At 41.7% G+C, this 13,524-nt stretch overlaps 1 protein-coding gene across 1 annotated transcript in view; it reads right to left on the bottom strand.

The window, feature by feature from the left end:
• Positions 1 to 1,058: 1,058 nt before the first annotated feature.
• FGF18 (fibroblast growth factor 18) overlaps positions 1,059 to 13,524 on the bottom strand; it is a 43,984-nt gene continuing 31,518 nt past the window's right edge. Inside the window, exons 4-5 of the mRNA XM_051978897.1 lie at positions 11,138 to 11,244; positions 1,059 to 1,805 (exon numbers count right to left, since the gene is read on the bottom strand). Coding sequence (XP_051834857.1) covers positions 1,539 to 1,805; positions 11,138 to 11,244 — 374 coding nt within the window. The 3' untranslated portion in view covers positions 1,059 to 1,538. The remainder of the gene's footprint in view (positions 1,806 to 11,137; positions 11,245 to 13,524) is intronic.

Below are 13,524 nucleotides of genomic sequence, written 5' to 3'. Positions count from 1 at the left end.
CTGATACTTTTTGTAAGACACTTAAAAGAAAAAAAAAAAAACAAAACAAAACACCAGGAACACCAGTTTCTCTTCTGTTACCCACCATCCTAACATGCTTCCCCTCAGAGTACAGATACTCAGTTGCCCATTTAAAGATGAATGCAGCTCATCACAAATCAAGAAACTGGAATTCAAAGCTGAATGGGACTCTGGATCCAAACTTCCTTACTTTACAGAATGTCAAAGTGATTTGTCTGAATCCAAAGCTAATACTCTTTCTACTTCTATCAGAAGAGGTTCAGAACCCCATCCTTTCAGGACTACATCACTTACTGTAATTTATTCCAGTCTTTATAATTCCAGTTAAGGGTTAAGTAGGAGTAAAGGCAGAGGAGGGAGGGCAGAGAGAGATAAGTCAGAAGAGTTTCTGAGATATTCTTTTTTTGCTTCAAAACACACAAACCTTCTCTTCCCCCCAGCTTCTTTCTCCAGGCTCCCAAGGGCTCATTTCCATGATTCATAATCTGGGTAAGTTTAGAAATCCCAATCTAACATCTACATTGTGCCCAGGGTTAAGGAAAGGATCAATGCAAAAGGACATCTAATCAAACTAAAATGCTGTATAGGTCACAGAACGAGAAAAGGTTGGCCAGCCCAAGCCTCCCACAGCCACACACCATGTCATTTTAGGTAATTTGTTTGTTTTTAATTGTTGAGGCAGTAATACTTGGTTCATGGAACTGCAATATACAGAGAGGTGAAATAAATAGCTTATATATATATAATATATATATAATATAGCTGGTTTTAAAATATTCCCTTATCATTGGTGTACTAGATCATTTGAATCACTGAATGTAATTAGCAGCATTCTCCAGAACTGAGAGCGATGCAGGGTCACGGAGCTAGGACGGAGCCGTCTGTCGTCAGAGGGTTCGATGCGCTGAGAACTCCAAGGACACGCCATCCCCGCGCGGTGTCGCCATCTTGTCTCTATGCAGCTTGCAGCAGACAATAAATAAATGACTGCAAACCAGAGATTTTTGTTTGATGGAAGGGTGGGACAAGGATGGGAAGAGGAGAAGGGTAGTCTGTGGAGTGTTTGTTTTTTGAGGGGAAGGGGTGGTTGTTTTGTTTTGCTTTTTTTTTTTTTTCCAGTAACTTTGGAAAAAAAGGACTTTGGTTTCCCTTGCTTGTTGGTTCCTTTAATAAAGTTCTCTGGGGACCAGCTTAAAGTTGTCTGTTCCGAAAGAGAAATGAACACCCAGTCCACTTAAGTTAGATAAGAGTCTTTTGTTGTGGGTGATTTCAAGTCAACAATAAATCCTTATCGCTATCCCCTAGCGTTTGGGTTCAGTTTTTTTTTCTTTTAAACACAATGTACAAAAATAGAACTTCTTCCTTATTTTAATGTAAAAATATTTCTCTGATGCAGTTTTTTTTTCTGTGTGTGTGTGTGTGTGTGTGTGTGTGTGTGTGTGTGTGTGTCTATGTGTGTGTTGGTGTGTGTGGCTTATGGTTGTACCATCCTGGTGAAGCTAGTGGGGTCGGCTGCTCTAGCCAGGGTGCGTAGGCCGGATGCGCCTTGTCCGCTTGGTCACCGTTGTATACTTGAAGGGCTTCTGCAACTCAGCTTGGCCCTTAGGGTAGCGCTTCATAAAGTGTACATCCTGCTGATTCTCCCGAGTCTTGGGGCCCTTCCGTGGTCGCCCCTTCTTGGTGAAGCCCACATACCAGCCTGTGTATTTGGCAGACATCAGTGCTGTGTAATTGTTCTCCAGGACCTTCTCAATGAAGACGCACTCTTTGCTGGTGCCATCAGGCTGCAAAGAAGGGGAAAAAGAAACAAAAAGATAAGAAAAGAGCTTTCTTGGTCCTCTGCACTTCTTCCCTACCATGATTCCTTTGTTGCAGTCAGATGGATCTTCTCCCTGTTCTCTCAACCCACCTTGGCATTTCCACGTCTGTATTTTGCTGAGTTCTTCCTCTCCCTCCCCACCTCCAACTAATGTAGAAAATTCTTCCCTTTTCCTTCCCTGAAGGTACAAACTCTACCCATTCTTCAAGGCCCTGTTCAAATCTCATCCCTCTATAAAGATTTTTCTCTAGTCATTCCAAGCCACAGTCCCACCTCCAAATTCTTCTATTATCTTCACTTGACTCCATCATTTCCTCAGGCAATCTCTTCTCCTTTTAGTAGACTAACTCCTAGAAAAAGCAGTCTGTGCTCTCAAATTGCATCCATTTCTTCATCACCCACTCTGGCTTCCCATCTCATTCTTAACTGAGATGTTTTTTTCAAAGTCATCACCAATTTATTAACTGTTTGGTTCAATAACCTTTCTCAGTTTTCATTCTACTAGAACCTAACTATAACTTTCTGTCCATCACTGGTTACCCTTGGGCACAATCTCTGCCCTTAGCCTCTATGATACCAGTTCGGATCACTATCTGATCAGCAAAATGTGGGTATTCCCCTAAGGAAAGACACCTCAAGGGCTCCTTTCTCTTCCTTCTCTATACTTCTTCCACTGGTGAGCTCATCAAGTCCCAAGGATTCAATTATCTTCAGATAACTCCCAAGCTTTTAGGAGTCATGAACTCTCCTCACCTTTAGAACCACATTATCAGTGGCCACTTCACCTAGATGTCCCTTATGTACCCCAAATTCAACGTGTTCAAAATTCTTCATACTTTCCTTCAAACCCACCCATCCTCTAAATTTGCTTATTTTTGTTTCTGGTATCAACACCTTTCATAGTTTCACTGGTATCAACACCTTTCCAAGTTTCACATCTTTGGAATTGTTCTTGGTTTTCCCCGCCCCTTCAGCCTCCATATCCAATCAGTTGCCAGGTCTTTTCAATAATCCTATCACTATGACATCTTTTGGCACTGTCCTCTCTTTCCACTGCCAAGCTTCTTCCTCACTTGGACTACTACAATGCCTCCTAATTGATACTCCTAACTACAAAATCCCATCCAATTCATCCTCCATATATGGAGCATGAATATAGATGCCAAATTAATACTTATAATTTAAAACACAGATATGACCATATTTCATTCCCCCCAGGATAAAATATAAATTCCTGATTTTAGCATTTTAAATTCTCCTCAATCTGGCTCTCCTTCCCTGTCTAATAGGATTTCATATTACTCTCACGTAGTTTTTTAAACTGGTATACACACACACACACATATATACTATATGACATTCTCTCTCTCTCGCCTCCTTGGCACAAATGTCATTTATGTCTCAAATACTCTTCCTCTCTTTTCTACCTCATAAAATCCTTAGTTTTTTTCAAAGTACAATCCAAGTACCCCTTCCTGTATGAGGCATCTCCTAATTTATTGTCTCTTATCCCCCTAGGTTTTAACATTCTCCTCTCCTAAAATTCCTTTGTATTTATTTTTTTCCCCAATTTTATCTGCGTGCTAGATTCTTCCAAGGAGACTGTAGGTTTCTTGACAGCATAGTTTCGTTTTTGTCTTTTTTATTTCTAGTGCCTAAAATAGTGCTTTGTACACAGTAGGCAGCTAGAAGTGTAATGAATAGAGCATTAGGTCTGAAATCCAGAAGACCTGAATTTGAATCCAGCTCTCAGATACTTACTAGATAGTTGAGTCACCTAACTTCTCTCTGCCTCAATTTCCTAGGGATGGGGGGTGACAATAACATCTAACTCTCAGGGTTATCTTGAGGATCAAATGATAAGTGCTCAGCACTTTATTACTTACTTAATCACTGCTTCTTTGTTTTCTTCCTTTCTTTCTATCTAAAATCCAACCCAGTCTGCCTTCTACTAATCATTGTTTCTTATTATCACATTTTAATTCAATTTTGGAAAATAATACACATGTACCTTATTTCCCTAGTCAACTCTAAGCTTTCTGAAGGTAGCCCTCCAGTATCCTAATACTTCTTTGCATCCTACAAACCTGGCACATTCATTGATTCACTTGATATTTGTCAGATTCCTATTATATGCAAATACATCAAACAAGGATAATGAAGATGCTATCCTGCTCTTGTGGAATTTACAGTCTAGCATATTATAACATGTGACACAGATTAGGAGATCAATGACCCATCTGCTGAGTTATTTATTCATTTTCCTATTTCCTACAACTTCTCTCTGATCTGTTTGGGCTAACTACTGTCAGTCCCTAAGGATTTATAGAAGCAAAGATCAAATAATATAGTATGTGTAAAGTTCCTTGTTAACCTTAAAGTGCTATACAAATGGATGGAACACCAGACCTGATATCAGGGGACCTGAATTCAAATCTGGCCTCAGACACTTATAAATTACTGTGTGCAAATCAGTTAACCTCTGCTAAATGACAGTTTCCCCGTCAGTAAAATAGGGGCAATAACAGGCCAATTGCTGTGAGGATCAAATGAGGTAATATTTGTAAAGCTCTTAGTAGAGTGCCCCACACATATTAAGCACTACATAAATGTTAATTATTACTACTACTACCATCACAACCACCATCACTAACATGATAGATCTCTGTCCTTGGATACCAGATCTGAGTCATAACAGACCAGCTAAACTCTCCTCACTTCCACTCCCACACCTTTTCCAATGCCTACAATGCAACTGGGATCTTCCCCTCTGAAATTCTCCCATTGGATCTGCTCCTTTGATGTCTCTAATTTCTCCCTGCTTTTTTTTTCTGTCTCCCACCCTTATTTCTTTCCATTTACCCTATTACCTCAGGTCCCTCATTCTCTCATCTTCCCTACATCTTAGCCCTACAAGGTCTCAATTGACTTTAATACATTGTGCCCCCAAACTCCAAATATGCACATTAGCTAGACCTTCTGAGAAAAGCTAGAAAAGAGTAACCAAGGGGGATTGGACAGCAAAGATTGTAACAACAAAGTACAGGTGGAAACCATTTAGGGGCAAGCAGATTTTTTTCCAAATGGCTTGTATGATCACAATCTGGATCTATGCTGCCTTTGGTCCCACTCTACCTAGAGGAAATAATTCTTTAGATTATAAACTCCTGGAGAACAAGGCTGTCTTTTGTCTCCTTTTGTATCCCCAATATTTAGCACTTGGTTAGACACTTAATAAAGTTTATTCAACTGAGATGATCTGTTTGGCAAGGAAAAAAGGGGGTCTGTAGGAAGGAAGAGCCCCAACTTTTCTTTCAATAGGCCTTCCCTGACTCTATTCTCCCAGCACTTGGCCAAAAGGGCCTTAAATCCCCTTTTTCCAGAAATCCTAGTCAGCCCATTACAAACCTCTGCACAGCCTTGACAGAGATCATCACAAGGTCGAAAAAAGCACAAATCCCAGGCTGGAAGGACATATTACTATTGCTTGGGTTTCCAAGAGCTTCTCCAAACTTAGCCAGAATATACTCCTCGTTATGGACCAATTCTCAGCCAAGTTGGAAATCTCAAGGTCGGTCTGTTTTTTTGTTTGGGTTTTTTTTTTTTTTTTAGATTAAGTAGAGCTCCAACCTTTTGTTTGAAGTGGGAAACGTTAAGGTTTTTTTTTCCTTTCAGGTTTTCATAATTTACTGATGATTCCAAGAATTTCTCCCAAATGCTTTCAGTAACATTCACCTTTGAGTTGAGAATGAGCATGGATACTTCATTGTGCTGAACTTTTCAAAAACTTATAAAACAAATACAAAATGCTCTTCCAAGATAAAGTGTTTTATGGAAGTTTCTGAGAGTTCACTGAGCATGTGGTAAGGAATATTTGTGTGTGTGTGTGTGTGTGTGTGTGTGTGTGTGTGTGTGTTTGTATTCAATAGGAGGAAAAAGGAGGCTTATTAGATGGGAAAGAGGTCAGAAATTGTAGAAGGGGTATTCACTGAGGACTTAGGAGGTAATGACCTACATTCAAAGGTACCCAAACTCTTGGGGAAGCATTAAATACTGGAATCAAGAATAAGGATGATAAGATTCCAAGGGATGAGCTAAGGCCAAATAGTTTGGTCATTAAGGAAAATGTCAATGGTAGTAAGGAACCTTAAAGAAGGACTAAAACAAAACAAAACAAAACAAAAAAGAGGTTAAAATAAAAAAACAAAGCCAAACAAAAACACTTCTACTTCTGATTTCTACTTCCATTAACCATGCAAAAGAAAAAGAGAGAGATGTACCAATTAGATTCTGGGGGGGAAAGGTCTGGAGTCTTCTCAATGTTTTTTCCTCTCATCTTAATTCCTATTCATCTATTTTTAAATGATCTTAAAATCTGCTGTTTCCAACATGATCTCCTTGATATATTTTCCTTGTTTCTCCCTACCTCTCTCTTTCTCCTTCTCCTCCTCTTTTTCTCTACATCCTATCTTCCCTATCACTTCAACTGGATTCAACAACCTTCCCCCAACACATCAATCTTTCTTTGGGTAGACTTCCTGTAGTATTTTGTTGTGTTGTTCCTTCTAACACCAAGAGTGAAAAATTTCTCCCAAGCCTGGGTATCCCAAACCCTGTGTCAGGCAATATCTGAGAGACCACACACACATCACTACCTCCCCTAAGGGTAGTTTGCTCTAGAACAGGAACAGGGACTTCAATCAAAACCCTTAACATGCCCTTGGGAGGGCCAAAGGAGGTCATGAGTCTCCAATTAATTAAAATTGACTAAGTTCCTACTGTGTTGAGAGTGCTGTGCTAAGTGCTGGCTAAATAAAAAAAGGCTAAAGGCAGTCCCTGCCCTCAAGGAGCTTACAATTACTTCTCAGTTTAAGAAATGCCTATAAATTATAGAGAGCACCTTTGGCATCAAAAATATGACATTATAAAACGTATCACTTATTTCATTGCCCTCCCATGTGCCCTTAAGAGACTACCTAGCTTTCCTACCCTTAGTTCTGTATGGAGTTTTCCTCTCAGCTAAGATAGGAGCCAAATCTTCTCCAATAAAATGTAGACTTTCTTGGCAAACCCTAGCTAACTTCTTGCAAGCCCCTACAGTGATCTAAAGGAAAAGGAATAGAACTTGGAGGTGACTTATAAGACCCAGTTCCTAGTCCCAGCTTACATGCTTACTAGGTAGCTGACTGCAGGCAAGTTACTTAGATCTGCTAAGCCTGTTTTCCTCGTTTATAAAACAGTTTCCCAATAATATCTGTTCTACTGACTTCAGAAGGATGGTTTGAGAAAAGGAATGGAAAGTGCAATAGGATTAAAAACTGTTATAAAGCAATCACGGTAAAGTCTCATTCCCTTTTCCACCAGCTCGAATGGGATGAAGAGGGCAGGCCCAGACTAACTCCACCTGTCTGCCCCTCAAATTTGTCTCTCTTTTCACTACTTCAGTCACTACCTGGGAGACAACATAGTGACAACTTAATGAGACCACTGCCAGAGGCCTACTCCTCCCTTACAGCTGCCAAAGAATCTCTCTTACATGACTTGCTTGTTTCCTCTACAAAGTTTATATATTTGAAACTATGTGAATCAAAACTAAACTCAGAAGGTGCTCCTTCCCCAAACTTTAGACTGAGAATTTTTTATGGATTTCCCAGAACATCTAGTCAGACGTTCTCATTTTCTCCAAACTCAGCTCTTATTACACCCAACACACTTCCCTTCTTCCCATCAGGTCAAAATCTATTCTTCCCTTCTCACTCCCACCTCTATCCTGTTTGTTCTCTCCCATCTCCATCCCTCAGTACTTCTTCTATTTCTTCTTTGCATTCTCCAGTCTTATCCTGTCCTCTCTACAGCTCTACACCCAGACCATTCATCCTCCATGCCTGAAATTCACTTCTTCCCTTATCTATAAAATTTAGGAAACCTCTTTTCCTTCAAGGTTCACCTTAGCTCCCTATGCTAATAATGTGTGTATGTATAGAAAGAGACAGACAGAGAGGTGTATCTCTATTCTATTGCTGAAGTAATCAAGCCCTCCTCCAATCTTTGCAACTCACTTTGAATTTCTGCTTTATTATTCTCATTCATTCTTGAATCATATTTGTGTGTGTGTGTACATATATATGGATATATCTTATTCCTCCTCTTCCTTTGTTAGACTGGAACTCTTTGAAGGCAAAGAATTTATAATTTTCATTTTCATATTTTTGAACCTAACATAGGACCTTGCGCATAGAAGAAGCTTAAGAAATGTTTATTTGACAATTTAAATTAATTTATTGTAATGTTAAAAAAACTGGATTTGAATTTAGGTCTTATGTTTCACAAAGAGAAACAAAGTATGTATTCAAATAGGCATGATGCAAATTCAGCTATTTACTTTCATGGCTTGGTAAAGGTATTTTTTTTACAGGGAGAGGGTTCTCCCTTTCCTGAGAGAATCTGGAAAATCAGGGAGATTGAGCTAGGTAATCTCCTAAAATTCTTTCCTGCCTTATACCCCATAATCCTTTTGAGTTTTTTTCTTCGTTCCCATCTCATTCCTCTGGCTTCAAATTTATTGAGGTTCATGTCACACACTCTAGATTATATTATCCTTGAGGACAGGAGCTAGGTCTTTAGGAGGCTGCAGAAGAGATACAGATCAGAGGAAGGAGCCTTCACAAGGCAAGTCCAAGACAGGTGAATTTTTGGAGGATGACTCATGGGCAAAGAGTCAGAACTAGCTACTGAAGATTCTGCCAGGAGCTGAAAGAGGTGACCCAACAGAGGAAAGCTAAGGGAAGAGATAAACGAAGAGAAGGAAGAAAGCTAAAATGGAACAGGAACCAATAAGGGAGGATAGGAGGAAGTTAGGGGAAAGAGGTAGGGGAAAGAGGTAGCTTTAAAGGGGTGGAAAGGGAACAGCGATTGAAGGTCTGTTGCCAGCTGTATAGTCACCAATATTAATGAACAGGAGAGAGAGTGAGAATGTAGGAAACAGAAGACGGGCTCCTGTGGAAGGGGTGAGTCACCAAGGCAGGCGGGAGGGGTTCAGCCTGGCGGGACTGGGGTTGCTCTTTTGACCCCGAGGATGGATAGCTTTTGCTGGAATAGAACTGTACAGGACATGAGAGCAACTCCTGCCGGGCCAGGTCCCATTACCATCCCTGGTGGGTCTAGCTCTTTGTAGGTGATCATGAGAAATAAACAAAAAAATTTTATTATAATAAAATAAAAAGTATTAAACTCAAAGCAGGTTTGTGCCTGGGAAACATCCCAAAATGTTGAGTGGGAAGGAGAACAAAGCAGGCGTGAGGGATTATGCAGGGCAAGGCAACAGGAAACAATTGGAGGAGAGACACAGTCCCCACCCCCAGCATCCCTCGGGAGTCCCTCCAGTGGCTGAAGGACCGAGTAGGGCTTGGTCCTCAGGAAACTTGGGCCACCATGTGATCTACTGTATCCTTTAGTTCACAGAAATGCCCCCTCCTGTAATCCCGCTATGTCCAGCCACAAAAACAGTGGAAACTGGATCACTAATTAAAAACACACTCTTTAGCATCAAGAAGACTTACTATGATTTTTTTTGCTCTTGAGAAGCTAATGTGGGCAATGTGTCTGGAATCTTTTCCTTCCAAATACAGTATTGTACAAAACTGGTGAGGATCCTTCTCTCCTCCCCTGGCTCTGGCCCCCTGCCTGCTGCACATTTGTCATCCACCTACACCTACTCTATCAGGACTACAAGGACACACAAGAGGTGTGTGTGTGTGTATTGGGGGGGGAGTTAGTCCCCCACTTCAGGACTACTGAGAGCAGTTTAAGAAAAGCATCATCACCTAAACACTCAAAGGCTCTCACTGCCCTTGAAGATATATGGCTGGAGACTCGGACAAATACTTTAGATCTATCTCCCCTCTCCCCCAAAAAACCTACTAGAGGTCTCTGTAATCATAGAATCATAGAATTTGAGAATGGCAAGGCTTTCAGATTTTATCTAGAATAACCTCTTCATTTTGAGGCACAAAGAAGTACAATGATCTGCCTGGGGTCACCAGGCACATATGTGTGACAGCGGCCCTGTGCTCAGTATCTGGTTCTGCCATCTTCAGATCCAGTGGCTTCCCAATCTGGATTTTAGAACAAGTTTGCTTTTCAGAATCTAGCTCCAGAACTCTTGCTCCTAAACCTGGAGGTGCCAGGAAGGGGGGAAAAAAGGGTTGGAAGGGGGTAAGATCTAAGAATAGTGGTAGCAGAGCATGTGCCTGGAAAAGAATGACTTCACTCCACATGTGATCATTGTCCTTGGTGACTGTCAAAGAAACCAGATTGTTAACAAGATAATAATTAATAATTTTTAAAAATTCCTTTCCTCCTCTTCCAAAAAAGGAAAAACTAAAAGGAACACTTTGGGGGGAAGGGGGGAGGGCTATGAGAAAACACAAAAGCCCCCCACAATCAGCAAATGCTCCAGAGTATTAGCCAAGCAAACTTCACTAGTAACCTTGCTCAAAATAATTTCTTTCATTTTGCTATTGTGTAGGGATCTTGCCACCGACCGTAATAAAATCTCCCTGTAATGCTAGAACCATGAGGCCCCTTGTGCTGATGGACACATTCAGATTGCACTGTTCTGCTGTCCCATCAAGATTACTAAAACAAGCATCTCATCTGCTTCTCACCTGCCGAATCTCCCTTCCACATTTTGAGGAAAAGAGATGGCCCAGGCCACCTATCCTAGTCCTAGGTGCAAATTCCTTTACTTTGGAAGAGGATATCCCATTTGTCAGCTACATGGTATCATAAATAGAGGCCTGAACTCGGAGTCAGGAAGAGCTGAGTTCAAATGCAGGCTCAGACACTTACTGGCTAGAAAGTCAGGGGAAGTCATTCTCTCATCCCCAGCTTCTTCATCTGTAAAATGTAACAGGATTTACCTACCAGGGTTGTTGGGAGGATCAAACAAAATAATATGCATAAAATAATTTGCAAACCTTAAAGTCCTATATAAATGTGAGCAAATTATCATCAGCATCAGCTGATGTTGTTCATCTGCACAACAGAGCCTTCCAACAAACCAGTCATAATGCATAATAAAACTCTGAGTGCTCAGCCAAGGTGCCTAGCTTCACAATTTGGGGAAATAGTGAGGTAAGGGAGGATGATAGAGATGAGGGCTGTGAGAAATCCACATCCATGTCCTGCTTTTCATTTGGGGTTGACAGGCAGAGTTCTGGACACATCATTACAGTTTCACAGTCATTGCTCCAAAGTAACGGTCAAGTTACAAATGAATTAATAGGAAACACTTACCTTCCCCACGAGTTTGCCTTTCCTATTCATGCAAAGGTAGAAGTCTGTCTCCTTGCCTTTGATCCGGACTTGACTGCCAAATGTGTCTGTTTCCACTAGAAGCTGAGCTTAGAAAGGGAGGGAAAAAAACGCATTTTTTACCAGGCTATAAGAACACTGAGGGGAGAAAGCCTGACCCAGCATTCTTGTTCTCTTCTCTATCCCTGTCCCTCCTTCCTTCCCCTACCCTTCTTTCCAAGATTTCTCAGTGAGGAAGGCTGGAAGAGAAGGGATCCAATGTGGAATCTCAGGAAAAGCATAATTCCTGCAATGGTCCCTCACCATGATTATGAATCATAGAAGGAGAGGCCTTTGATCTTTGGTCTCTTCCATATTGTCCCTATCTTTTTAGAGAATGGGATCGGGGTTTCTCAGCTCCTCTCCAACAGAATGATCTAAAGTGAGAGGCTGATTTCAAAGAACTGGTTTTGTCTGGTCCTCAGAACTGAAAGGCAGCAGCCAGTCCTGTGTGCTTTCTCCTGCCTCCAGCAAATCTCCCTGTGGCTGCGGGAAGAATGAGAGGGTAGGTAGGCGTACATATAAATCAGGGTCATGAGTGGTTAGTGGAAGGACTTCAGGGACAGACACACATATGTATAGACCTCACTCTCCCTAAGCATCATCGTACGGTTCTCAGAACAGCTGGAACAAGCCCCCCAGGAAGAACATCTGGAAGACAGAACACCTGCTAGTGCCCCGCCTCCTTTTCCCCTCCAAGGTCCTAATGGCCAGGCCAGGCCCACAGGGAAGGGAATGGGGTGGGAAAAGGAAAACATAAGACCCTGAAGGGAAGACATGGAGTGGGGCTGTTCCAGAAGCAGGAGTTACCCCACCCACAGTTTATCCCTGAAGCTCTGTGATAATCAACTATCATGAGCCCCAAAGAAGGCATTCCAAGCCAAGCTCGAATAAATAATTCTGAAGGATTAAATCCTGAAGGAGCAGGGCAGACAGAGCATGCTCTGGGACCCTGATCCAAAATGGTGTGTGTGATCCAGAGATTGCAACAAAGTAGGATCTTCAGGGCCATGGCTGGATTGGGACTAAGAATCTGAGGGCAACCGCTCTGAGCCCCCCTCTTTACCTTTCTTCTCTCCTCTCCTCTCCAGTTTTCTCTAGTGGCTATCCTTCCTTCATACACTCCCATCTCTTGTCATCTCTCTCCTGTTCCCTTGTCTTCACACCTCATCTGCCCAAAGACATTTCATTTCAGTGATAACTTGCTTCTCCTGAGTGCATCTTTGGAGCTGCAGCAAATGGACCATGTTGCCCTAACACACACCGGGTATGAGTAATCTCACACACAAACACACACACACACACACACACACACACACACACACACACATCCTACCTTAAAAGATGCCAGTGCCCTGCTGTGAAAATTAAAACCATCTGGAACTCATGATTTCCAATAATTAATCTACCCCTACTTTGACACCATCACTAATTAAAAGATACCCTTCTTTACACAGGATTTATATGAAATTCAGAGATCTAATAAGAAACTAGCAATTCTAGAAACAAGTGAAGTCTCATTTTGCCCTTTTTGATTCTTGCCATACTCTGTGGATCGTGGACATCCATGAAACTCACAGTAAAATAGGCATGAAGTTCTGCCTCCTTTATCGTACACATCCATTCTACTTCCTCTCCGAAGGACCCCAATTAAGCCTTGTCTGCTCCATCTCGAGGTTACAGGACCAAATTTCTCAGCATCCTTAAGAATTGTAGGTCCCTTTCCCAGTCTCACCCCTAGTCCTGGGGCCCAGGAATAGAAGGGATGGTTCCAGAAAGGGGTGTTGCCAGCCATGGCTCTTAATCAGGAGGGTATTTCTGCTCACTGGAAAGGGAGCTGCTCATTAAAATCCAAAGTCAGGAAAAACCTAGCACAAGCATTTTGAGGGGCTTGAGGGATCTCAGCATTTAAGTCAGAATCAGTTGACTCAGTTATTGTTTTAAAATCCTTAATGACTATCCATCCAAGAGTTTCCCTAAAATGAAAAAGAGGAGGTGGGGGAGGGAAGGGGTTGCCTGACTGGGCTATTTACTATTGTCTGGGTGTTCCTAGACAAGTCAAACCAACAAGCCTTTATTAAGCACTTGTTCTTTGCCAGGCACTGTGCTAATCATTTTTGCTCTCTGGGCCTCAGTCTCCTGCTTTGTAAAGGGAGAAGATTATGCTGAATGATATCCAAGATCTCTTCCAGTTCTAAAATGTGTAAAGTCCCCCAAAAGGGGAATGGGGACTGTTCTAAAGGGTAGTGCAGGGTTTAAGAATTAAGGATCCCTATAAAGGGATTCTGTGATTCTCCATTTCTCTGGGGACAGAGCCCACCCACCAACAA

The sequence above is a fragment of the Antechinus flavipes genome, chromosome 2 (assembly GCF_016432865.1).
Source record: "Antechinus flavipes isolate AdamAnt ecotype Samford, QLD, Australia chromosome 2, AdamAnt_v2, whole genome shotgun sequence".
Taxonomy (NCBI): domain Eukaryota; kingdom Metazoa; phylum Chordata; class Mammalia; order Dasyuromorphia; family Dasyuridae; genus Antechinus; species Antechinus flavipes.
Note: the sequence above shows the minus strand (reverse complement) of the source record. Positions and strands in the feature narration are given on the sequence as shown.